This window comes from Capronia epimyces (assembly GCF_000585565.1).
Source record: "Capronia epimyces CBS 606.96 chromosome Unknown aczIQ-supercont1.8, whole genome shotgun sequence".
Taxonomy (NCBI): domain Eukaryota; kingdom Fungi; phylum Ascomycota; class Eurotiomycetes; order Chaetothyriales; family Herpotrichiellaceae; genus Capronia; species Capronia epimyces.
The window spans coordinates 1,185,251-1,211,071 of record NW_006912911.1 but is presented as its reverse complement, the minus strand read 5'-3'; the positions used below and the strand labels follow the sequence as shown (position 1 = coordinate 1,211,071).

General features: G+C 53.3%; 9 protein-coding genes across 9 annotated transcripts; 8 read left to right on the top strand and 1 right to left on the bottom strand.

Annotated features, from left to right (window-relative positions):
• Window positions 1-535: 535 nt before the first annotated feature.
• Window positions 536-3,296, top strand: A1O3_08844 (uncharacterized protein; the record flags this gene model as incomplete). The annotated part of the gene is made up of 4 exons (XM_007738940.1): window positions 536-603; window positions 661-687; window positions 751-2,084; window positions 2,137-3,296. 4 exons carry the CDS (start codon window positions 536-538, stop codon window positions 3,294-3,296), a joined length of 2,589 nt encoding a protein of 862 aa, XP_007737130.1.
• Window positions 3,297-3,860: 564 nt separating this feature from the next.
• Window positions 3,861-4,607, top strand: A1O3_08843 (uncharacterized protein; the record flags this gene model as incomplete). The annotated part of the gene is made up of 1 exon (XM_007738939.1): window positions 3,861-4,607. The coding sequence occupies one exon, from the start codon at window positions 3,861-3,863 to the stop codon at window positions 4,605-4,607; it is 747 nt and encodes a 248-aa protein (XP_007737129.1).
• A 1,364-nt stretch (window positions 4,608-5,971) lies between these two features.
• Window positions 5,972-7,091, top strand: A1O3_08842 (uncharacterized protein; the record flags this gene model as incomplete). Its single annotated transcript, XM_007738938.1, has 3 exons — window positions 5,972-6,462; window positions 6,511-6,715; window positions 6,768-7,091. 3 exons carry the CDS (start codon window positions 5,972-5,974, stop codon window positions 7,089-7,091), a joined length of 1,020 nt encoding a protein of 339 aa, XP_007737128.1.
• Window positions 7,092-7,738: 647 nt separating this feature from the next.
• A1O3_08841 (uncharacterized protein) lies at window positions 7,739-9,067 on the top strand (the record flags this gene model as incomplete). The annotated part of the gene is made up of 2 exons (XM_007738937.1): window positions 7,739-7,980; window positions 8,032-9,067. The coding sequence occupies 2 exons, from the start codon at window positions 7,739-7,741 to the stop codon at window positions 9,065-9,067; spliced, it is 1,278 nt and encodes a 425-aa protein (XP_007737127.1).
• A 1,182-nt stretch (window positions 9,068-10,249) lies between these two features.
• A1O3_08840 (uncharacterized protein) lies at window positions 10,250-12,199 on the top strand (the record flags this gene model as incomplete). Its single annotated transcript, XM_007738936.1, has 1 exon — window positions 10,250-12,199. One exon carries the CDS (start codon window positions 10,250-10,252, stop codon window positions 12,197-12,199), a length of 1,950 nt encoding a protein of 649 aa, XP_007737126.1.
• A 463-nt stretch (window positions 12,200-12,662) lies between these two features.
• Window positions 12,663-15,188, top strand: A1O3_08839 (uncharacterized protein; the record flags this gene model as incomplete). Its single annotated transcript, XM_007738935.1, has 2 exons — window positions 12,663-14,504; window positions 14,571-15,188. The coding sequence occupies 2 exons, from the start codon at window positions 12,663-12,665 to the stop codon at window positions 15,186-15,188; spliced, it is 2,460 nt and encodes an 819-aa protein (XP_007737125.1).
• A 748-nt stretch (window positions 15,189-15,936) lies between these two features.
• On the top strand, window positions 15,937-19,423 carry A1O3_08838 (26S proteasome regulatory subunit N2; the record flags this gene model as incomplete). The annotated part of the gene is made up of 2 exons (XM_007738934.1): window positions 15,937-16,076; window positions 16,135-19,423. The coding sequence occupies 2 exons, from the start codon at window positions 15,937-15,939 to the stop codon at window positions 19,421-19,423; spliced, it is 3,429 nt and encodes a 1,142-aa protein (XP_007737124.1).
• Window positions 19,424-20,386: 963 nt separating this feature from the next.
• A1O3_08837 (30S ribosomal protein S8) lies at window positions 20,387-20,899 on the bottom strand (the record flags this gene model as incomplete). The annotated part of the gene is made up of 1 exon (XM_007738933.1): window positions 20,387-20,899. One exon carries the CDS (start codon window positions 20,897-20,899, stop codon window positions 20,387-20,389), a length of 513 nt encoding a protein of 170 aa, XP_007737123.1.
• Window positions 20,900-23,953: 3,054 nt separating this feature from the next.
• On the top strand, window positions 23,954-24,775 carry A1O3_08836 (uncharacterized protein; the record flags this gene model as incomplete). Its single annotated transcript, XM_007738932.1, has 1 exon — window positions 23,954-24,775. One exon carries the CDS (start codon window positions 23,954-23,956, stop codon window positions 24,773-24,775), a length of 822 nt encoding a protein of 273 aa, XP_007737122.1.
• Window positions 24,776-25,821: the final 1,046 nt, after the last annotated feature.

Sequence of the window (25,821 nt, the reverse complement as noted above, 5' to 3'; positions counted from 1 at the left end):
GCGTCCAATCTGCCCGGCCGCTCACTACTTCAGCCGTGAAGTTGACTGATGAAGGAGACGCCGACTGGATTCTTTGGCTGACAGTCCAGTTCAGCTCGAGTTGAGGGCTGACGATGCCTAAGGCTACGGCTTGTCCGACTGGATCCCGTCCACCCCTCTAAATAAGAGTCTACCGAGAAGCCTAGATACCTAACCTTGCCTGGTCTGCTCGCAAGAACCCTCCGCCTAACTGCTACTGGACTTAGCAGCAGAAGTGCAAGAATAGTGCCTTTCCATATGGACTATGCATGTCCTCTGCCGTGCGGTACCCGTCTTTACCACTCCAAGGAGTCTGTGTCCCGCCTCTGCGGTCCTCGACTCTAAACTCGCCCTCGCTCTCGCTCGTCCTCATCGCCTGCTTATCTGTACATGAACTTTTCCGCACTCCGACATGCAGCCCCTGCACTCATGCCGCACACATCCTCGGATCTCTCGTCTCCGTCCTTTGCGCTGATGTCGTCGTCCTGTCGTCCTCGGTAGCAGTCCCTCTGACGCCATGCCGCGCCCAAAGAAACCCGATCAGGATGGAAAAGAGGTCAAGAAACGCTCGAGGAATGGTTGCTGGTGAGTGGCTCGACCGCGGCTGGATGGGCTGACATTGACTGACCTACGAATCTGTAGGCCTTGCAAGTCCAGGAAAGTGAAATGGTACGACCCTCTATTATTACCCGATTGATCGTCGCCTCGAATGTACATGCTGACAGGCCGCAGTGGAGAGGAGAAGCCCACATGCATCAACTGTCAACGACAAGGCGAAACCTGCGACTACAGCATCCGATTGAACTGGGATGGTCGAAGTAGAAAGAAAGACGATGGGAAGTTTGGCGCACAGATGATATCTTTTGGCGGCCCGCAACCTACATCGCAGCCTGTATCAAATGGTCACTCGAACGGTGCGCAGGGTCAGATATCGCCTCCTCGAGCGTCCTATGTCCGATCACAGCCTCCTTCAACTTACAGCGTCAATCCGCCTGCACCAGACTCGGTGCCACCGTCTACCGTCCAATTCACAAACGATGTCTCTCTCCCCGCCTCGGATTTTAATCCAGCCATACTCCCACCTCCTCCTATACTACACACTCCGCAATGGGGCGACACGGTGATCAACTCTTGTCTCCAAGACCACCCTTCAATGCCCTCGTTGCGGCAGACTCTCTCCCTCCCGTCGTACCCCTCCCCTTCAGACTCGAGCTTTGGGAGTCCCAATCTCAACAATGGAATCTATAATCTCAACACCGGACAGTCCATGCAGATGCCTCCACCCATGCCTACTTCCAATCCGATGGGTTATCAGGAATCTGTGGACTCGCCCTATTACAGCGCGAAGAGAATGAAACTAAGTCCGCGGACAGATAGCTATGGGAGAAGCCTAAGTGACCAGCGGGCGAGTTCGTACGGCCTCAATGAAACAGAGGAGCCAGCTCGAGTCCATTTCAACCCAAACACCCCTACTTTCTTCCCGTCTTATCTAAACAATCCATTGACACCAGCGACCTCTGCGACTTCACACATTTCACAGGACAACGAGGATCGACGCATCTCTGTGAGCTCTCTGCTGTCGGAGGATCCAGAACCGGATGATACGAAAGCACCTTATCAACCCGACCAGAACACCCTCCAAGAGGACCAAATCCCGAGACGTGGATCGCTCCATCAGCGAATGGTGTCGTACTCGGAGACCGAGACATATGGTCAAGACCGCGGCAATGTGGATCTTGATATTCCTCGAAACAACGACACCATGGCCATTTCCGGCATGTCTCCCTCCGAGCACAGTGATTTTGAGTCCTGGCTGCACGGCACTGACCTTGGTGTATCGGAGTTTGGCTTTGGCCTTGCAAGTCGAGAGACGGTGTTTGCAAAAGGTGGATACTACAATGCGCCGGTGCAGATCAAGATACCTCGAAAGTTGGAACCATTACCGCGGACGCTATCGGAAAACCCGATGAATCTGTTGTATTTCCATCACTTCCTCAACCACACGGCTAGAATTCTTGTTCCGCATGACTGTCCGGAAAATCCATTCAAAACAATTTTACCAAAGAGTATGTACGAACGGTTGACTCTTGTATGCTTTGGACACTGACATGGCAGTAGTGGCGGTGGATAATCCCAACCTTCTCAATCTTTTACTTGCCTATTCAGCATGTCACCGAGCGAGATTGTTGAACCATCCGGAACCGGTCAACCGGATCGCCATGTGGGTTCGAGATGTCTTTCCCTCGCTACGGCAGACTCTGGACAATGTGTCCAACACGGAGATTTCGAACGCGAATCTGGCCACAGCTATCATGCTGGCTTCTTTAGAGATCATCTCGCCTTCGAGTTTCGGAGTGTCGATACCTTGGCAGAACCATCTCAGCATTGCACGGAGCATCATTCGCTCTCGAGGCGGGCCGAATTCGATCTCACGCAAGGATCCGGTCATGTACTTCTTGACAAGATGGCTGGCATACCTCGACGTGCTGGGGTCGTTGTCTGGGAGACGTAATGAAGAGCCGCTCTTTGCCGGGAATTACTGGTCCAGTTCGCACGAGGACAGCACTTCAGCCAAGGAATTGTCCTTGACAGATGATGATGGTGACGATGACGACGATTACACGATTGATTGTTTGCTCGGGTTCACCACACGGTGTGTTTCAATCCTAGCGCAAATCGCTCTGTTGGCTCGACAGTGTGAGGCTGGTGGCAGGATTGACCCGGACACCGGACAAATCAATGAGTCCTGGAGACCTTCGATGGAGATACTGAAAAAGGCGGAGAAGCTGCGAGTCGACCTGGAAAAGGCGCGCAATCACGAGCAGATCCAATGTTCGCACCACAGCCCTCAACTCACCAAGGCACAGTTGGCGGGTTCTCGGCGGAACTCGGCCTACCTGGACATGTCTGAGAAGGACGCAGAAGAGTCATTAGCCACCAACTCTGCGTTTCACGCGGCGGGACTGGTCCATTTACTTCGCCGCATCCACAACTTACCGCGCAGTGACCCAGAGGTGCAAAAGGCGGTGCATGAGGTTGTCAAGATCCTCCAAACCATCCGGGCGGGTGGAAGCGCTGAAGCTTGTCTATTGTTTCCCATGTTTACAGCGGGGGTCGAAGCTGAAGACTCGTTGGACCGAGCGGAGGTGCTGAGTCGCATCAAGGGAGCGGAGGAACTGGGACTGTGTCAAGTGAGTCGTGCTCGCAAGATCATGGAGGAGGTTTGGAGAACAGGCATGAGCTGGGAAACCTTGGTCACTGGGGAATTCTTTGGTTGATCCCCGTCGGACGAGTGATGAGCGATGAAAAGCGCACAGTGAATACACACGGGTTGGGCATATGGGGCTGATTACTGTCTTCTGGCTGACCGAACATTTCTGGAGCGTAGGGGTTAGGGCGTTGATGGCATTAGAGGTCTGTCGTTTCGGTAGAGGGTGTGTAGGGGCATGGCGCTGCTTCAATGCTTCCGAATGATTTAGAACGACATCAACACAGAGTTGCACTGAGGTGTAGAGATGGTACAAAGACAATGAACTTGATAGCGGCGGATTTCTATATAAAAGTGAGTAGGCACGTCGGCATCAGATCGGATCCTTACATGTATGCTTACAAAACCCTGGCGGGCTTCCTCTGGGCTTAATATTATTATTAATTAGTACCACCACCTGCCACCACTACAGTAGTAATTCTTGCTCTCTGCCACATCTCATTCCCCCTGATACAGATAGACACATCATCTCTAGATTTCTTGTTGCTACACAGCGCCGGCGCCGACTGATATACCTCTACTGTACGTAGCATATTATTGTTCATCATTATTGATTTCATTTGTTCCGGTAGCAATGGCCACCTCCACCACCGGTACTACCACCACGTCCACCTTGGATAAACTTGTCCAGAAACACCCGCTACAACGACTTGCATCACCCTCTCACAGCCTTTCTGCTCTAGTCCACACGCTGGGACTGGCCAGCTTCGCCTACTCCTTTAACTACCTCGTCGAGAACCCGAACCCCATCAGTCAAGCGTACGGCTGGCACTTCCAGTACCTGACCATCATCGGGCTCGCACTAGCCAGCGCGACATTCATGCTCGGGCTATTGGCCGACCTCTCGCTGTCGCGGCGGCTGTTCGTGGGCAAAAACATCTTGTCCGTGTGCTCGGCGCCCATGGAGGTCTTGATCAGCATCTTATACTGGGGCCTCCGTCTGATCGATCCGGAGCTGGTGGTGCCCAAGGAACTCGAGCTGCCGTTTTCCGCCGACGCCAGTTTCCATCTGGCGCCGAGTGTGTTTCTATTGATTGACTTGTTGCTGCTGAGTCCGCCGTGGACCATCACGCTCGTGCCGGCGGTCGCGCTCAGTACCGTCATTGCCTTTGTCTACTGGTACTGGATCGAGCTGTGTTACCAGGCCAATGGGTTCTATCCATATCCCTTGTTCGCCGTGCTGGAGCCGACGCAGAGAGTGCTTTTGTTTGGGACCAGTGCGTTGATCATGGCAGCCAGTACGGCCGGCTTGAAGTGGGTTTATGGCAAGGTTAATGGCTTGGATCCAAGGCGTGTCGGGAGGGCCGGGCACGTTAATTGAAAGAGACAGAGAACGAGGAGTGAGTCGCTTGGTCAGGTCTCGTTTGGAGAAAAGGCCTTAGCCACAACGCCCAACCAGACAGCACCAAAACAGACCCAAGCATCCTAGAAGCCCGGGACGACCACTGGACCCCCTCTACCAACCAACTAAGCCTGGACAATCCAAAGAAGGCGAGAGTGCGATGACGTTCAAAAAATCCCAAATCCCAATGGTCCTTTCGCAAAAGAGCGTATTAGAGTTCAACCCGGCAAAGAGACTCAGGCTTAGGCCCCTAAGCCCCAAAGGCTTAGGGGCTTAGGCTTCTTTGCACGGTTAATAAGCATGGTTAGGCTGTTTTTTTTTTCGGGCTTAGGAGACTTAGGCCTAGGGGGCTTAGGTAAGGGGCTCCTTAGGCTTAGTGGCCCCTAAGCCCTCAGCAGTCTCTGTCCCCGTCCCAGTGCCTATACTGGACGGAGTATGTACGTCTGTCGACACAGTATTTGGTGTCAGTGAAATCAAGTCATCTCACTGGCGCCATGTATACAGGCTTTCAGCTCGAAACGTTGGCGACCATGCCAGCCCGATCTTCGTTCGACAGGCGTCTGCAATCTTCCTTCTGGCTTCATGGCTTGCTCTGGTTCGGCTAGCTGGCACTCGGCTGCAGCCTATACTAGTAGTAGGACTCCGTACTGGTGGTGCTACCTCAGGTCCCTGACTCAGGTCCCATGCCCATCTTCCGGACCTGCCACTCTCGCCTAAAGAGCTGTCAGTCGACCAGTGGCCGTGGGCTGTCACTCCAGCTTCTGCTGTATTGTACCTATATCTACCTATATGATTTACCTACCACTTATCCGTGCACTCCGAGCACTAAGTTTGGTCAACTTACGGATAGGTACAGTAGGTACCTCAGGTAGCTCTATAACCACCACTAGGCACCTACTAGGTAGTAGGTACCTTGGGTCAATGCCTCCCGGGAGAGCAGGTATGTACTACTGGATGTTACAGCCACCCTTTGCTTCCACCCATCCCCGCCTGTCATTTCCATGTCCCATTTCCATTCTTGCCAGGATCAGCCGTCCATCCTTCCATCAATGTTCCTTGAAGTTATGGCTCCTTCTTCTCGCCTTCATCTCCCGCCTTCTCTTTTCCTCCTTTCTTCCTCCGCAATGCTGATCTAGCTAGGTGGCAGCGGCACCTTCACTCGTTTGAATCCCATTCCGGATCTGGAACGATGCGCCTGAGCATGTCCGCTGTTTGCTCTTACTAGCATTCATCTTCTCCATCCCCACCAGTCCAATCACGCTCACTACCTGGATCTGTTCCATTGCGCCCGCTCAACTGCGATAACTTGTACAGAGTACGCTGGGACTGGCCGCGGTTGCAACATGTCCTCACCAAGACCAATGCGCCTCTCCCTCTCGACCCTTGCAATCGTCCTGGTCACCCTCTTTCGTCGTACCTCAGCCCAGAACATTGTCCCAACATCATCTTCTAGCAGTTTTCCCGGTTGCGCCCTCTCTTGCACCGTTCTCCTACAGGCGCAATCTCTCTGCGTACCACCCAATGTTCCAACTACGAGTGAAATCACCTACGAGAATTGTTTCTGTCAGAGCAGTCTATTGCAAGCCCTTTATGGCACTCCGGATTCGATTTGCGCCGGCGAATGCACCATCGAGGCCGATCGCCAACTGCTGCAGACATGGTTCACGGGATTCTGCGCACAAGTGGGTAAAGGCGTCGACCCGCTTGCATCCACAGCAACTACGTCTCCCACGTCTGCAACCGTCGTGACCGTCACATCTACTTCCCCGCCGCAAGCCACCAACACGGCCACAGGAAGCACGTCGGCCTCAGCTTCGTCCTCTCACCAGTCCTGGTACGTATGAGCACTATCATCCTGGCACAAAGGCTGATCGACGTGTAGGATTGAGGGACACTGGCGATGGATCCTTATGCTAGGTATTCTGGCGGTCGGCTTCGCACTCCTCACATGGCTTGCCATCTGGTTGAAGCGTCGACACGGAAGGAAAGTTGAGGAGCGGAGGGCTACTATCTCGGGCTTTCCGACCGCTTCAGAGAAAAGAGACGGAGCCCATTCTGCGACCCCGGATCTCTGGGGCCCACATCAGGTTAGTGATATCCCGTCCTCGTCTTGCCATCCACACTGACTCTCGGGCAAAGCACATGCATCATACCAAGGGATGGGAATATAGCGAAGGCCGTGGAGTCATGGGAAGTGGTGCTCTCGGTGCTGCTGCTGCTGGAAAACCGGGCAGGCAATCGAAAAGACTTTCGTCTTCGAAAGACAGGCATTACCGCAACCACAACGAAATGGCGGACGAGAATTCCCGTCCCATCGCTTCCAGACAGCAATCCTCAAAGGGCAAAGCTAGAGCTTCGGATGAAGCCGTGGAACTTGATCCCGAGATTGTCGAGACGGATGGAAGCCGAGACAGGGGCCAAAAGCGACGAAACCCTGAGCGGGCTCGGAAGGAACGGCGATAGAGAATATCGAAGCCGGCTCTATGACGCCAGGGGCAGTCGTCGGCATGATGCTGACCAGACATGAACATGATGACATCTTACGAAACAGCAGTCTTGGATAGACCTGCAGGATGAATTTATGTCCTCAAACCAATGGCTATGCTAGTCATGACGCAAGCTTCACACAGTTGGTTCCGTGTTTGTGGTGGGGTACAGAATTATATCGAGTGGCGCAAGCGCTCCGAGTTACGATTTATTCAAACCCTGGACGCCATCGTGCTCAAACTAAAGGGATTGTAATCTCTGACCTGTTTCAGACGTCCTCACCACGGTCCACGGTGGTTGAGAAAGGAATTTCGTTCGACAATCGATCTTGAAGACGGGGCATGACTTGGGATCGGCTAAGCTGCCCTTTCTATCTCAAGTAAATATCAAGCAAGGCTGTGGGTGCGCGGGCGGGGGAACCTCCAGATTTATACTACAATATTAATTAGTATGTCAATCAGTTGAGTCTGAGCCTACCGCTCGCCTTGCTGTCCCATTGAGATGGAGATGATGAAGCCCGCTTCTCTTCAATTGCCATGACACATCTTTGCCACTGAAGTGTTCCTGGAGTTGCGCTCAGCTATCGCTGTCGCGGCAAAAGGCTACCGATAGTATTGGCACTCATGTCTCTTCCCAAAGCCAACTGCTCTTTTGCCATTCCTAGCATTCACGACGACCTTGAGCTTGACTGCCGGCTCTACTACCCGAGGATCACGGAACAAACTATTCAGCTCTTCGGCAAGTCTTTCGCCATAGTTGCCCACCCCTACGCACCTCTGGGCGGTTCATATGATGATCCTGTTGTGCGCCTGGCGGGCAGTGCCCTGCTTCAGTGTGGTTGCATTCTAGCAACCTTCAATTTCAGGTGCCGTCGATGCTCTGTGGTACTGGTCCAGTCTCAACTAACCGTGCACAGGGGCGCCTCTGGTTCTGCAGGTCGGACTTCTTGGACAGGCAAGGCCGAGTTGGGAGACTACGTCTCAGTCTATGGATTCATTTTGTGCTACATCGATGCACTCTACCGATCCATGGTGGAAGGTGGGAGTGGCTGGACCAGTGTGCCGCCTGTCCTCATTCTTGGAGGATACTCGTACGGTTCCATCATCGCCTCACACCTACCACCAACCGACATCATCGCAGCTTTATGGGAGTCACCATTGCCAGGGACGGCAGAAAGTGAGATCAGACTTCGTGCAGTGGACTTATCTCGAGATACAAAAGCTTATCTGGATTCGCATATGTTTCCCATAACGCCGTCCTCCCCCCAAAATCGAGGTGGTTACGGAGAGGACGCTAAAAGGCCAAATCGGGGTGCAATTGTGGGAGGATACGAGTCAGATGCAGCCAGCCGACGAGTTGGCCGTGAATCGTCAGGGAGAAGCATAGATGGAGACCGGGTCAGACAAAGCATCGACAGAGTTCGTCGCAAGATCAGTCCCCGTGTCGGCCCTAGTCCAGGATCAGACAGAAAAGGTCAGACGGCGGTACCAGCGCTGCTGTTACCGTCAGTTGCGTACGTCCTGATTTCGCCATTGTTACCGCCAGTTGCTGGGTTTACGACCATGTTCTCGAAGCTAAAATTCACCCGCAAAGGACGGGACACCGGTCCGCAGCGAGAGGAGTATCATGAGCTTGCCGTCCATCCGTGCTGCTGTCTATTTGGAAGCAGAGATGTCTTCACTTCGGACCGAAAATTGCAACGATGGACAGCGGACTTGGCTTCACGACCGGGCTCGCGATTCACGGCAATCAGAGTAAATGCTGCTGGGCACTTCTGGCATGAAGATGAAGATTCGGTTCGACTGCGACGGGGCCTGGCGGAGTGGCTTAGGACGCTGACGCCCAGCGAAGAGGATGCTAAAGAGACTGACATCGTCCCCCAGTCCGCCCGGCACGCGGACGGCTCGAATGAGCAACATAAACTGGAAGGTACAACAGTTAGGACAGGGTGAGAAGATGTGAAAGGAAGCGAGTCAGTCTCGTCATTATTCTACACTTTGACCAACCTCGACACCGTGCCATAGATTGGTCCGCCTCGACCACTGATATCGACATCTGTGAAGTCAGAGCCCTCAACAGAGCTTGGTGATACCAGTATTGAAGGGGCAGGAGTAACGCTTGAGATGCATAACTCATTCCGTTGTCCGTATCGGCGTGTTATACAGAGACTGGCGAGACACGTCAAATCGGCTGTATCCGATCCTGCGCAAGCTGTCATCATGGTAGAAAGTCTATGACACCCTGCCCCCTGCCTCCCCGTCTGCCAGTGGACAGTGGAAGGGGTCGGGGGCAAAACTGCAAAGTAGGCCGGTCAGGCGGGCCACTCGTCTGACAACCTGCATCACGCGCCGCTGCATGACAGAAGGACTACGCCCAGTTTGACGATGCGATAGAACGGCTGCCAATCGCCTAGGATGTCGGCCCGGCCTGTAATGCAGTCATATCTGCATAGAGACTCCGAAATCGTGTGCATCTCCTCGGCTGGACCATCGCCATGGATGGTGTACCTGAGATGGTGGAAGATGATACTGTGGTCCCTCAGAAGTCGGGCAAATATTAATACCTAGGTAGGTGAGGTAGTTAGGTATCGGTGGTACATATACTCCATAGAGTTGAGGTCATAGGTATATCAGTAGTCGTACCACCAGTACAACTTGCTTCTGGCAAGTGGGAACTGACATATTCGTCCATGAATATTGTTAACATGGTTCATTATAGTCGTACGGTAGTTTGTTATTTGCCGTACTTGTTATTGACCACCTACCTACTAGTTTGACGGTGCCAGCCTGCGGTCTCCGTTTCCTCTTCGGCCTCCCGTCGCATGACAGTGGCGTCGCACATCAAGCCTGTCATCTGCCAACCCTCCGACATTTTGGCGTCGTGTTGATTGGTGTCTTTGCTCTATTCGTTCTCAAGCGATTGTCACGCAGACCATGGTCACGCACCCGGGTGGCCATATTGTCCTTGAATGATATGGCATTTTCCGCAGCGCGACTACGACTACAACTGCCACAATCCCTATCACCTCGCGCTCAACTCGTCTTCCGTCTTGCACAGGGCCCTCGCTCTAGATCTCTCTTTGGAAGCTGAGCCTTTGACCTATCACCTCCAAATGGCCGCTGGACATACTCATCATGGCCATTCTCCTTCCTTTGCACACCCAGCTTTTTTGGTCGTGCCTGGGCATCTACGCCGATGTTGTTAAGCTATGTTTACCCAGCAAACGGTTGCGGATGCTGGCGGATGAAATAGCAAGATTCAGTCGGAAGCCACCCGAAACTGCCGTCGAATCATTGACGAGATGTATGAACGAAGCCACCTCCCTCGCCGAGTACGAAAAGTGTACGATTGCGCTGGACAAGATACAGGGGCATGAGGCATGGAAGGAAGCAAGAGAATCGATAGAACCCGGCTATAACCCCGATGTGATCGAGACTCAGATTGTCATGCTGCAAAAGGCCGTTGCTACCTCGGACCTGAGTGGCATGCAACACCTGCTAAGAACGGGCCTCAGTCGTGACCTCGGAGGCATGAACATGTTGCGACTATACAAGCATTCTTGGTTCGGGACCAAATATCTGATAGACGACTACATCAACATGGTCCTGGAAACCATCGACACCTTCGCTGAGGTGACTGTGCGGTACAACATTCCCAGTGCAGAGGTTCGATTTTATCAGCAATCGTTGGAAGATGCGCTCAAGTACTTTGGACGGTCTGCCCTGACTTTGTCTGGCGGGGCAGTGCTTGGTATGAAGCACGTCGGCGTGGTCAAGACTTTGTGGGAAGCCGAACTGCTACCAGAGATCATCTCAGGGGCATCGGCGGGGAGCATCGTCGCAGGCATCGTGGGAACTTGGACCGATGAGCGGATGCCTGAAGTCCTGGAGAATTTCCCCTTCTCGGATTTGGCCGTCTTTGACCCTCCGGGGACTGGCAGAGTCGGATGGGTGGTGAATCGGCTACGGACATGCATGTATTCGGGTGCCTTTTTCGATATGGAGAACCTCAAGAGGGTGATGAAGTTGTGGCTGGGCGACATCACCTTCCGTGAAGCGCACTACAAGACGGGTCGCACCCTCAACATTTGTGTTTCTAGTGCCAGCAGCGCGGAGCCACGCCTTCTCAACTACGTGACCGCTCCAGACGTTTTCGTTTGGTCTGCTGTCTGTGCCTCCTGTGCAGTCCCCAATGTCTTTTCACCAGTCAACATTTACGAGAAGGATGTTGTCACGAAAGAAGCAAGGCTGTGGATGCAGAACGCTCAGCAGACATTTGTGGACGGATCCCTTGACCACGACATTCCCATGAGGAAGCTCTCTGAAATGTTCAACGTCAATTTCTTCATCGTGTCTCAGGTCAACCCACATGTTCGAGCCTTCCTCGAACCGGAGGAGAGGTTTCAAGGTCGGCAACCAACAACACCCCTACCGACTCGCAGTCCTCTTCAAGTGGCAAAGGGCCTATTTCGACGAGAGATCATCCATCGCGCACAACAGATAGCGGATCTCGGGTTTCCTCAGCAATGGTATCGCTGGGCTTCTGTCTTTAATCAACAGTATACTGGAGACATCAACATCCTGCCGGAGATAAACCCCGCGGAATATCTTCACATGATGATGAACCCGACTCCCGAATTCATGATTGAAGCCACCATGGCTGGAGAGAGGGCGACTTGGCCTAGAATGTGTCGGATTAAGAACTGTGTCGCCATAGAACTGGCTTTGATCCAGACCATCCATAAATTACGAGACAGAGTCAACTTTGGTCCGGAGGCGAGAGCAGCTCGCGAGTCGAGACGGTCAAGCAGCACAGGACGCGCAAGCCGCGGACGTTCAGCTCTTCCGGCATTTCTGAGAAGGCGTAGCCTCAGCATCGAGTCTGCAACCAATGACGAAAATGGTCTCGGTCCACCCTCTCTGAGAGTCCGTCGCAATGTCAGCCTGGGAAGCATCTCTTTGAAACCAGCCATGTCCATTACGCATACGCCTCGCACGACGCCATATTTGTCGCCCCAATTAGGAGCTGACTACGACCGTCTGGGTGAAGCATTGATCATGACGGCCACCCAGGAACCCGAATAGTGTGTCTCTGTCTTTTGGCCGGCTGGGCGACCACCTGCCGTCCTGCCGTCCTAGATTTCACGTGATCTCGTACTATGTTACGGCGAGCACACAAACTGCTCCAGATTTGATACCCTTTTGGCAGATTAGATATAGATAGCATCATCGAGTAGATATCCTCAGAATGAGAGATGTGTATCAGTATCATAGATCTGGCCAATGGTGATATGTGTAACGTACGATGTGTGGTCTTCGACACGTTCCAAGGGGGAGGGAGGTGAAGTGCGGAGAGGTGGCATTGGCGTCGCGCTGGCGCCGTTCTGCCTTTTCTCCTGTAGAACCGTGTCTGTGCGATGTCAGCCCTCAACAACAAGCCGACCATGGACAACTAACCCACCCTCCAGAGCATTTTGTTGATGGCAAGATCACAGCGCCGTTACACAGCTGCACGCCATATGGTGCTTTTGGTCCAACTGTAGCAACCATGGATCTGAAATCGATGCTGAACGACTCTTCAGCCCAGCGACAGCCGCCTCCTCGACTGCATACAACACAGTCCCACGATCACACACCCATTCCCACACCATCCTATGAATCCTATCCCGATCGCTCGCAGGCGCATCCGCAACCTCTCTCTGCCGCCGAGTACCGATCACCTGCCAATGGTTCGTACTTTGCGGTTCAGTCACCGCGCCAGCAGATTTCACCGCCTGCGGTCACTCCAGGCATAGCAGGACAACCAGCGTATGCGCAAAGCCCAGGACCTCATGGACAATTTCAGACGCCTCGTGAGGGTATACCGCCTTCACATCCATACCAGCCGCCCCTCGCGCCCTCACCTTCAATTCCCCAACCGCCGACGCCTGGATCGGTCCACCATTACCAAACACCATCCTCAGCCGCTACTTATCATCATCCTGGGGCGTATGCTGCTTTCAACGCCCCGTCACCCAGAGAAGACGCGTCATCCTCGAATGGCAGCGTGCACCCAGGTTCACGCACTTTGTCTCCTCAGGCTCAGTTCCATCCTCCTCTCGCGCCAGCGACACCGTTGGGTCCGCCAGCCTTATATCCTCGTCCCTCGCCATACCAGCACCGACCACTGTCGCAGGGCCAGGAGGGTTTCAGAAGGTTATCTGCGAGCTCTGTAGGCTCCGCGCAGAGTAGAGAGTACAATCAGCAGCCTCGTGGGCAGTCGGAGCATTCTCGCAACGGAAGCATACCAAGAACCTCTGGCGAAATGCGGGAGAGAGAGCGAAGCATCGAAAGTGTCAGTCCCAAGACAATTCCAAAACCGTCTCCACGTCGTGCGAGTGTGTCACTGCCAGAAGAGACGAGGAAAGGCTCTCAGCCTCCGGCGCAGGTTTCGTCTGATCAAGGCTCACATCCTCCAGCGCAGGCTTCGTCTGATCGAGGCTCACATCCTCCGGCGCAGGCTTCGTCTGATCGAGGCTCACATCCTCCGGCGCAGGCTTCGTCTGATCGAGGCTCACATCCTCCAGCGCAAGCTTCGTCTGATCAAGGCTCAAACGGGCATTTTCACGAATCAGATGGGCAACTTCGCGAATCAGACGGGCAGCCTCAGGAACCACCTAACCGGATTGATGAGGCTCACCAGCACGAGACGACTCCTAAATCGGCATCGACATCGGCAGAACCGAGAGCGACGCCCCAGCATCAAATATACCACCCAAGCCCGGGCACTGCAGTAGTGGACAACACCACGCCACAATCCATACAATCCATACAATCCCCCTTCTCCGCCCATACAAGTCCTCCAGCAACCGTCCAGGCAACACTAAAACGGACTGCGAGCGTAGTTTCTAGTGCCAATGCCACACCACAACCACCGAGGAAGAGACGGAGGCGAGATGATGTTCCTATATTTGCTCGTAGCGCTCGAAGTAGACCTTTGAGGTTCATCGACGCACCGCCGGCAGTCGCACTGGCGAGAAACCACCCTCTGGTCAGAAAGGACACCCCAACCTATCACATTCCGAATGGTCAACCTCAAGATCATGGTATTCCTCCAGCAGATACAGCTGAAAATCAAAATCAAAATCAAAATCAAAATCGCTGGGAACCATGCATCACAAACGTGGTTCCCTACGAAGATCTCTCGCGCAGAGTCAGTGATTGGATTTACCAGACAATTGGGATGGCTGAAGCCCCCGGGGCCGGAGCCGTGTTTGAGATTGAGGCAAAACTTGGCTCTATTGTTGACGAACAGACTGGGCACCGTCTCATTCTCCCAGTGGAAACGGAAGCGCTTTTCAATCGTGACAAGTTCTGGGGAAGGACCAGCTTCCAGACTTCCATGACCGTGGTAGGCACTACATCTTTCCCCCCCTTTTTCGGTATGTTACAGGGCTAATGCTGATGGTGGTTTCAGGCTCAACATCAAATATTAAATACCTTTCTCAACGATCTGGTGCACGAAACAATGCGCGACTCTACGGGCCGTCCGGTGATCGGCTACGATCATCCTCGCGAATATGACGAGTTCTACGAATTGACAGAGGAGGGCCGGCGAAACCTGGCACCGAGCATCTTAACGTGGCTCAATCCTCGACATAAGCCTCGGGTTCGAAGCACAATCGACGAATCCACCAATCGTCTCAAGGCGCAAATCATCAAGTCACGACTCGCAGATATCGATATCTATAACCCCAATTCAGATTTCGACTACAGAATCTCCATCTCCATTGAAAGTCCATGGGAAGGCGAGCGTCAGTGGCTTACAGAGATGACAGGTGGCGGACGTGACAGAAAGAAAGATCGGATGAGCTATAGACATTTGGGGTACCAGATCGATCTGACTCAAGTGAGCTACACAAACAGACCGGAGAAGGAACACGAATTGGAGATTGAGATCAGCACTGAACAAATCCGCGTGGAGCTTGCGAATCTTCGAGACGGTCGGCCTAGTAAATACGAGGAGCTCGTCCGAGGGCTCCTGGACAACGTGAGGACCTTATGCCGAACGGGGTCTGTCAAGAAGGTCCGGTAAGGTTCATTCCCGGGTGTAGTGACTTGGGGGGGTGGCTTCGGGAGGCATTGTGTTTGCGTAGCGGTCTTCGAGCAACACGCTAGCGTCTTCTTCGATACCCTTGTAATAGTACCTAGATAGCTAGTGAGCGTCAGGATGAATTTGACTCTTGGGTTTGATCCTTTGCTGCCGTGGTTACAGTGTACGGTGTATGGCCACACATGCTGTAGTATTCGTACCGTGTGTACGGAGTGCTGTAGCGGTGATAGTGCATTCCTACAGGTACTAAGTAATAGTATGGAGGACTACTACCGCTACACTGTACGGAGTACTACGGAGGTACATTTGTAGCACCGCACCTCCTCGGCCTGCCAAGCCTGGACCTGCGCAGGCTGCCAGCGGCTGATGTAGGCCTCAGGGCCATTGCACCACTGCAGGGCAGCAGTCTGACGCATCGCCGCAGGAGCGTCGGTTCGCAGCACATCGCATCCTCCGCCCGAACACGTTTTGATTGTATCGCACCTACGCTCCCTTCATCTCCCAGTCTCGGTTCCATCGCCAATATTTTCCTCCCGTCACTCAACTCTGTTCTGTATACTAGACTTACTTCTCTACTGTCCACTGCTTTCCCCTTGGAGTCGTGGTCCAGCCGTTCCGCTGGCATTGCGCCTCTTTGCCCCTTCTGGTCAGACAGATCAACAAACCTCACACCAGACATCCAGCACTTCACCTTGCCTGCCCTACACCCACGCCACCGCATTCAGGAAGCATGGTTGGATTGGTGTCAGCAGCCGGCCTCGTCGGCTTCCTCTCCGAGCCAGACCCCGAGCTTCGAAGCTTCGCATTGAAGCAACTAGACAGCCAGGTCGATCTGCTATGGACAGAAATTGCCGACTCGGTTGGTGAGATGTACGTATCATCCATATCCCCCCCTCCCATGCAGTATGATACTGATTCAGATCTCAAGAGAGGCTCTCTACGAAGATGAATCCTTTCCAGAACGCGAACTCGCCGCAATCGTCGCATCCAAAGTGTATTACCATCTCCAAGAATATAATGAAAGTATGGCCTTTGCCCTGGCTGCCGGAAAGCATTTCAGGTTGGATCAGCCTGGGGAATATGAAGATACCATCATCTCCAAATGCGTGGATACCTTCATCGCTCTATCTGCAAGCCGCGGTCCTACCTCGGCCGCCGCCACCGCGGGGACGCAGACTGAGCTCGATACCGCATTTGGGCAGGGAGGAGACGGCGCTGCTAGCATGTCGGCGAGCCTGACTTCTCCCGTGACCCCATTCTCTCAGTCCGTTCTACCGTCAAAATCCCTCCTGTCGAGACAAAACACAATAGCGTTCGATCCTACTCAAGCCGGTGCGGACGTCGGACAAACGGGTTCTCCCGAGGCCGTCATTCAGCAACGAGGTCTTCAGAAAGCTTTGAATCGTGTGATTGAGACCCTTTTCGAAAACTGTTTTGAGGAGAAACGGTATCGTCAAGTGGTGGGCATTGCTTTGGAAGCCCGAAACCTGGACATTCTACGCCGGGTACTCAAACGGGCATCGGAAGATGAACGAAAAGAAAATGGTGAGGCGACCAAAACCGGCGAAGAGTTGATGGATTACATTCTCGATATCTGTATGAGCGTCGTACAAGAGCGGGGATTGCGCAATGAAATTCTCAAACTCATCCTGGAATTGCTTAACGACATTCCCTCACCCGACTACTTCGCAATTGCAAAATGTGTGGTATACCTGGATCAACATTCAATGGCCTCCAACATGCTTCGACAATTGGTCGAGAAGGGCGATGACCGCTCCCTGGCTGTTGCCTACCAAGTCTCCTTTGATCTGTACGACAACAGCACCCAAGAATTCCTCCAAAAGGTACGCGAAGAATTATCCGACTTATTACCGGAGGAAGCCAAAGCCGAAGCAGATCTCCAAAATGCCGAGAAGATAGAGGAGGACACTCAAGGCAAAGCCGAGGACCAGTTACAACAGGAGTTACAAGACTCTGCCGGAGCGCCAGCGCCTTCAAAGAGCTCAAAGCTGTCAACCCCGGAGGAACAGAAAGCAATCAAGAACATCAGAGACATCCTTGATGGACTGACGTCAACACACTTGAACATCGAGTTTCTCCACAAGTCCAACCGGGTCGATCACACTATATTGAACAAGGTGAAGGATAGTTTGGAGCCCCGGTATTCCATCTACCATACAGCTGTTACACTCTCCGCCGGCTTCATGCACGCCAAAACTGCGAATGACACCTTCTTCAGACAGAATTTGGAATGGCTGGGCAAAGCGGTCAACTGGTCCAAATTCACCGCGACCGCCGTATTTGGTGTCATTCATCAGGGCAACATCAACCAAGTGCAAAGACTATTGAGCCCGTACCTGCCCAAAGCTGGTGGCGTTGGTTCTCACGATTCTCCTTATAGCCAAGGAGGGTCCTTGTACGCTTATGGTCTGCTCTGTGCCAACCATAAAGGCAAGGCTGTTGACTTCATTCGAGAAAAGTTTAAGGAGGCTACCGAAGAAGTTGTCCAGCATGGCGGTGCACTTGGTCTTGGTGTTGCTGGAATGGCTTCTGGTGATGAATCTGTTTTCGAAGATTTGCGAAACGTCCTTTGGAGCGATTCTGCCATCAACGGTGAGGCAGTGGGATTGGCAATGGGCCTGGTCATGCTTGGTTCAGGCAACACCAAGGTCTTATCCGATATGATCCAGCACGCCCATGACACGCAACACGAGAAGATTGTTCGAGGTCTTGCGGTCGGTATGGCCTTGATCATGTATGGGCGTCAAGAAGGTGCCGACGAGCTCATTCAAGGCCTGTTGAACGACACTGACCCTACAATGAGATACGGCGGCATTCTGACCATTGCCATGGCGTACGTTGGCACCGGCAGCAACAAGGCTGTTCGGAAACTGCTACACGTTGCCGTTAGTGATGTCAGCGACGATGTGCGTCGCATTGCTGTCCTGAGCTTGGGTTTCATTCTGTTCCGAAAACACAGCAGCGTACCCAGAATGGTGGAACTTCTGGCAGAGTCATACAATCCTCATGTCAGATATGGTGCTGCCATGGCGTTGGGCATTTCCTGTGCTGGAACTGGCCTTGACGAGGCCATTGATCTTCTGGAGCCCATGTTGAAGGATCCCACAGACTTTGTTCGCCAAGGAGCTCTGATTGCCCTCGCGATGGTCCTGATACAACAGAATGAAGCAATGAATCCCAAGGTCGGCACAATTCGCAAGCAGATGTTGAAAATCATCAGTGATCGCCATGAGGATGCCATGTGCAAGTTTGGTTGTGCTCTGGCCATGGGGATCCTCGATGCTGGTGGTCGGAATTGCACCATCAGTCTACAGACACAGACTGGCAACCTGAACATGCTCGGTATCGTCGGCACCGTTGTCTTCACACAATACTGGTACTGGTTCCCTCTGGCTCATTTCTTTTCTTTGTCCTTGACACCTACCGCTGTCATTGGCATTGACCAGAAGTTGGAGGCTCCCGTGTTTGAGTTCCACTGCAATACTCGGCCTAGTCTATTTGACTACCCGCCGGAACAGCAAGTCAAAGCAGATGAGGCCCCTGAAAAGGTCAAGACTGCCGTGTTGAGTACTACGGCCCAAGCCAAGAGACGAGCTGCTAGGAAAGAGAAGCAGCAACGACGGGACAGCATGGATGTCGATACAGTCACCCCGGTCACTCCAAAGATTGACAAAGGTGATAAGATGGACACCGATGACGTAGCTGCGAAAGAAGACGATGACAAGAGAAAAGACGAAGGAGAGAAGAAAGAAGGCGAAACTCCTGAAGTCAAGAAGAAGGCCGAAAAGGAAAAGGTTGGGTACGAAATCAGCAACATGTCCCGAGTACTGCCGGCGCAGCTCAAGTACCTGACTTTCCCGGACCAGCGGTACCACCCGGTCAAGAAACCGACCGGCGGTGTTATGGTGGTTCTGGACACGGAACCAGACAAGGAACGAGAAATCATTCCCTTGACGGTGAGTAAGATTGAGCCTGTGGCGGCTGCTACGACGTCCGCAGGCAACGCACTCGGAACTGGAGCGCAGCAAGCACCACAAACACCAGCGGGACAGACAACAGCGGTTGGTGCTGGAGCTGCCGCGGCGGCCGGAGTATTGACAGCAATCGATGAAGACGAGGAGGGCGTACAGGATGCGCCAGTGCCGCACGAGTTCGACTATGAGACAGATGCGGAGGGGGCAGGGGACAATGAGTAGACTTGATCCGCCTCCCTGAACTTTTCTGGGTTGTATTTGGCACGTCAGAGTCTGACCGAGAAAATGGAACCTCAGATACAGAATGCTCCAGTGGCTTGAGCGGAAGACCGACTTGGGTGATGCAAGAGCGCAGAACCAAACAGAACCCGTAGTAGGAGCCAAGTCGATAGAGGGAGCGCTTAAGAGGTCATTTAAGTCTGTACATTCGGATTGTATTAGTTATCCTGTCGAATCTGATCTAGCATCGTGCCTAATTAGGGTAGCAGAAGTTTCTCCTACTAATCGTACCCTTGAACTACATGACTAGTAGGAGAACAGGGTCGAGCACTATCTAGTATCTAGAGAAGGAACAGGAGGGATTTTGGAAGCACGCAGCTGTGTTTAGGGAGTTGCTGATTGCAATGCTGTTGCTGTGCTCCGTGTCCTTGCTGAGACGAAATGGAACTGGAACTGGAACTGGAACTGGAACTGGAACTGGAACTGGCTTTGCTTGATGCTCTCTTCCACCGTTTGTCTTGTCCTGGCTGTCGCTGTATACATACATGTACTCTCCCGAGTGTACCGTTGTTGACTTTGCTGGTCGCTGTGCGTTCTGGTTGTGCGGTGCAATCCGGATTAGGCCTTTGAGGCCAGGACTCTCTACACATATCGCTTGCAGTGAACATCTCAGGTCTCAGGCGTTTGGATTCAACCTCTTTCCCCACCTGCTGCTAAAGTGACGGGATTGACCGACTTGCCCATCTCGTCCGTTCGTCTTGCGTCTTTGACGGTCATTGTTTTGAACCTGAGACGGCAGGGATCAGGCAGGGGCCCATTTCCTTCTGAATTTGCGAGAACCCGGATTTTCATAACGCCAGTCGCCGAGCGCTTCAAACTGCCGGTCCCATTACATGCAACTCTGCGTGTTCTTTTCGTCCCAAGCTCCTGCCACCAACCCCAATTTACAGCTTGACCTGATCTTGATTACCCGACTCGGCAGATTAACATTCCTCCCACCTTTTGCTCCACGCACTCCCTGGCTTCTAAAATGCCCCTGTCCGTACTCACATAGATACACTCCCCGGGTTTCCGCAGCCCCTTGACGTAGCCTGCGTCCTGACCCAGTACGAGCTTTTTTAACCCTGTGACGTCCATCCATATTCTTCTTGTCGGCTTGCTCACGAGACTCAGTTTCTCCAGTACTGGCGTGCTGTTCCAGTACTTCAGCCCCAGCCACAGCCGCCGTGTAGATATGTTGTGTCTTGTCACGGGCTCAATGGGCGCTGCGGGATCGGACGACGTCGGATGCGACAGCAAGCCATGTGTAGGAGGAGGCGTAGGCCCGCCACGGACCACGGTTGATATGAACCCCGAGTTCTGCATAGCAAGCATAAGCTTCAGGTGGAACTTGGTGTCAGGGATGGACGTGAGTCCCAGTCGAGCTCGCGAGGCGTTTTGGAGATGCGAGCATGTGTTTGCTAAATGGACTAAAGACATGGCGAGATCTTCAGACGGCCACACTGGGCCGGGAGGACTGTGCAACGTGTCGAAGAAGGTGGACGCTCAAGGCGGAAAATGGATGGCAGCTGCTCTGAGAATGGAGGGTTTGATCCCAGTGCCCGGCGCGATAATGGTGTGCTGGGGTAGTGAGGATATGGTGGACCTTGAAGCGAACTCGGAATGTAAGGCAGAAGCTTTGTCGACTGGGTATCTGTAATAACAATGTTCGAAGACGGCTATGCTGTCCAATGCAGCGAGCAATTGATCTGAGCATTCTACTACTCCAAAGAAAACCGCAACGGAATGCCAAGGCCGGATTGGCCTTGCGGATTTATGATTGGTGGGCTGGAGGTACTACCCGTCCCCGGTGCCATCTGTAGCGACAGTGATTAGTATTACTGCTACTGCTCCATACTGTGCACTTTGCCCACTGCTGCTAGAAGACATTAAAAAGGTCTGAACTCCCTCTGGCACAACTGGTCGTGGATTGGGATGGAAGCTCTTTTTTCCCATATGGAACGAGGGGCCGTACTACTGATACTAGAATTTGGCAATGATCAATGGTGTGGTGACTCTTGCTCCAACAAGCCAGGTACAGACTTCTAGTCTGGAGGATCACGGTAGCGGACTGTTGAATGGTTCATTGTCATCCTCCCCAATCCAATGGAAGTGGGTACTCCGATCAAGCCGAGCAAGGCGCCAAAGATGCTCGTGGACAATGACCCGGTGCTCCTGAGGGTCAAGGCGCCAATGGAGCTACCGAAGCGAGCTGAGCTCCTGTAGGAAGATTTACTTGGGAAGCCTGGTGTACTGTTGGCTCAATATTACGTTGAAAAGTTGGCAAGCTCAAGGACTACTTGGCCTTGGATCGCCAAAGCGTTCAGAGAAGCAATTTGTGATCAACAAGAAATATAGACCATGAGGAGAAGGCGAGTAAGAAGGTAACTCTAGAACATGTATGACATCAGCAACGGCACGGGACTGCAATTCTGGGAAGCGAAAGGGTTTGGACACACACTTTACAGCATAGGTCATGCAGACTCTTCACTTTGACGGATGTTCGATACGAAACTGACTTGCATCTGCTTGACGGCAGGTTTGAAGCGAGCGCGAACAGGGCCTTAGGGCCCGTCAAGCCTATCAGATTGACTACGGCATTCGCCGGTCCACGACATCCTCTGCAAGACATAGCCGCCCCTGTCACTCACGCGCCCAGGATCATGCGACTGCTCTGGATTAACATTGGACATCTGCGATTATTGGTGTGCGTGCCACCCCGATCTGACGTTACTAGATGACTATGTCGTGGTGGATGGTAGCAGTCGAGCATTCAATTCTTTCAGATCGAGTCAGTGGATGATGAGTTCTGCGACCACTGCAACGAGGAGGGATGACACTGTCCATCGTTGGAAGTATTCGAATCAGACTGATCAGCCGCTGCGCTTCGAATATATCACAGATCTGAAGCAGCGTCTTCTTGAGAGTAGAATCTCTTTCAAGCAAGATCAAACCCTGATTGGAGCATGCAGATAGTCGTTTTGAGACAGCCCAGGCTGACTTCCTCATACATTCCCTTCTTTGAGCCATTAGGCTCAGGAAGAGTGGCGCGCGCTCAGGCAAGAAGATGAAGTATACACTGTGTGTAGGATTGCCTGTCCAGTCACTCAGCCAACAAGCAAGTGCGCAGAGTTGCAATTTGGTGCCGCGCGCTCAAGGCTGTATTAACTTTCGACACCGTATCTGCCCAGTCAGCCTGGGCCTCTGCATCGAGCTGCAACAAATCAAAAATTGACAGCAGATAGCGCCCAGTATTGTGTCATACGTATGTCAATAATAGAGCAACAAGCACGGCCAGATGGCCAGCGGCTTGCCAGGGCAATAGATAAATCGCAACTGCCGCATCAACTCTTGATCGTGACTCGGATGTTCCAGCTGCCACGTTTCTTTCCTACGCCGAGTTTCCCGCTGCTGACGTACATCCGTCTTTGCCAGAGAGAGCCGAGACGCCGCTCTGAAAAGCGCCCAAGACACAACACAGCATCACGAATAGCAGGCATCGACTGGTCGCCTCGTACCACCTGCTTCGCCTATCGAAGCTTACCTTCGCGGGCTGACCGCAAAGCCGGCCAGGCGGACAAAGATCACGCAGCATTGAAAAGAGCCTCGCCAGAAATCAGCAGCACCGTGTCAGCCCGAGTCACAGCTCGGTCCAGGGTGCTTCTTCGAATCAACAAGCAGAGGAAGGAGCAGCTGGACAGCGAGAAAGCCGGGTGTAGACAGGCTGTAGCCAATCACGCGTTTGCCCGGACCCTGCTAGCCGGCCCACGGGACCTAAGGACCCATTTCTTGCTTTGCCGCCGGCGGCAACAGCAAACAACGGACCAACCGCAGCCCGCAGCCAGCAGCCAGCAGCCACGCCCATCCTGCTTCTTTCTGGGCTTCTCGCTGTTTTAACGCCCACCCCCGTCCAGCGCAGCGTCCCGACTCCCCCCCAATCCCCCATCTCGATTCTCATGCTCGCTGCCATTCAGACTCCTACACGGCATCCGGTGGGATTGACACCACTCCCCTTCTTCCCTCTCCCTTCCAACGTCTCTCCAATCCGCCAACCATTCACCATTCGCCCGAACCCGCCCCAGTCTTGCTCGGGCCCTGTCGCCAGTTCGGCGCCTCAGCCATCCACTCTCCTTGCAACATTCCTTCGCTGGTCGACTGCTCTTCCTCTCTACGCGCCATCATACTTCCAGTCATAGCGTCTCTGCTACCTTTGCTTCCGACAAGCCTACTGCACCTTGCACACACACCGGTGACTGAGCTGGCCTCATCCTGGTCAAGATTGTTGTGGCAGCGTAAAAGCTGTTGCGCGCTGTGTACCCTCCCAGAAATAGATCACCCACCTCTCCCGCTGTCATTCCCTTTCTCACGTCTCTCTCCCTACGGAACGATCCTCTCCTCCCTTCGCCGGTGTCCGTCAGGTCTCTCCTACCTTCTATGCTCTTCACCCGTCAACATCAACCTTGAAGATCGATTCACTCGTTGTCGACCGTCAAGATGCCTGCGGTGACCAGACCGGTCCTTCCACCTCTCCAAACACCCAAGACCGCCTCCTTTCCCTCCGAGATCATCAACACTCCAGTCTCATGTGTGTCGGCGGTGATCAAAGAAGAAAATCTAGGGACACCCATTACGCCTCCAGTGGCCTACACTGAGTTCCTCAAAGCCTTGACTCCTGTCTTGGCCAGTCCTCCTGAGACCGGAGCGCTCCAAAGGTCCATGTCGGACGAATCTACGACCACTAGAGATTCCATCACTTCCCTTGTCTCTGCAACCTCATCAACGGATTTCTCTACCAAGAGTGACAGCTACAAATCTCCAACCAGCTCCATTCCACCTACGCCGTTTACACGCAAAAATCCTACCGCATTGCGACGGCTTCGAATCCCGCACTCTCCCGCCTTTTCTCCCAGTACATGCGGACCCTCACCACGTACCGCCATCAGCGCAATGAGCACGGGCAGTATGCTGTATTCTCCGTTCTCTCCAGCCGACTGGAACCTCGACAGTGCCACTCGGCGGTATTTCGACCCTCCGAGAAGTGCTTGTCCCAAGCCGGTGAGTGTTCGATCTGTGGTGAAGAGAACGGTTACGTACAGGAGATCCCCGCCACTGGACCCTCCCCCGAAGGGCAAGAAACGCAAAATCGAAGACTCGGTAATGCCTCCTCCCTCGGCCACGAAAGATCCAGGTACCGTCTCAGTGGCCAACCTCCCCTCGACCCTGACAGAACCGTCCTCGACAGTCGCTGGTTCACCTTCGGAGTTGCCTGTCACTTCTTCAACGGCTGCTCCGGCTCCTCCAACAGCTGTTGTATGAGAAATACCTATTTGGCCTTGAAAGGCAAATACTTCCATTTCGCGTGGCAATTTGATTACGAAGCACGAGTCTCTGGATGCGGTTGTTCAAAGACTTTACGACATAACTCATGGCTTTGTTGTACATGATACCATATTATCATTGTTTGGCGACGGCGCTCGGCGTACTGGTACGGCGAGACAATGTTTCAGGCAGAGGTCGATCTAAACAGATCCCGGAAATTCAGCCCTGCATTTGCGGTGTTGCATGGTGTGAGAGTGGGAGGAAAGTCCGGGATCGTGTGCCATTACAATTTGGCAACGGGTGGCCGGAATTTGGAAAAGCACCGGGTGATCCCTTGGTGGATGATATGGGATACCGCTACCAAGTCCACTGAGATACGAGCGAGGAACCTTGGGAAAAAGAAAGGTGTTACTGACGGCAATGTTTTGAGAAGAGCAAAGTCAGACACTCTAATGGAGGGAGGGGTATCTGAATGTGTTCTAATCCGTGCCCACCGATGACTCTACGCGAGTAAATCACAGGGCTGGAGCCACGAACAGCGTTGCTTGAGAAAGGGAAAGTGTGGGCGAAGCATGTTCAGCTGGCTTCCAGCATCTCTAGGTCGAGGTAACAGGTTAGGGTGGCCTTCGAAGGCCGATTGAATTCGGCAGAATATGGCCGTAGAGCCAACTAGATTCGTTTGATGCTAGACCAAATTTTTGCCCCCCAGACATGGTTTGAGGATGCCCGTTTTGAAGGGTTGCCAAAGAGACTGACGCATCCTAGCGCTTGGGACGGACACTTAGTTTCATGATGGTGTACCCCTTTGCGCAGACACCGGGCGGCGAGGTACAGTAGTGTGTTTGGAGAGTAAAGGGCCGGCAGGAGGTCACAAAAGCGGCGAGAGCCTGACATCACTTCCCCCTTCGAGTTCGCGCGGCCCGTGGCAGCCAGCGCACGCCGCAGAGGCCAGCGAGGCTAAAACCAAATTTGCCAGCTCCTTCAGCGGCACGTATCGCGTTGATTGGATCCAGAGACAGTGCCGTGTCAGGGTGACTCCGCCG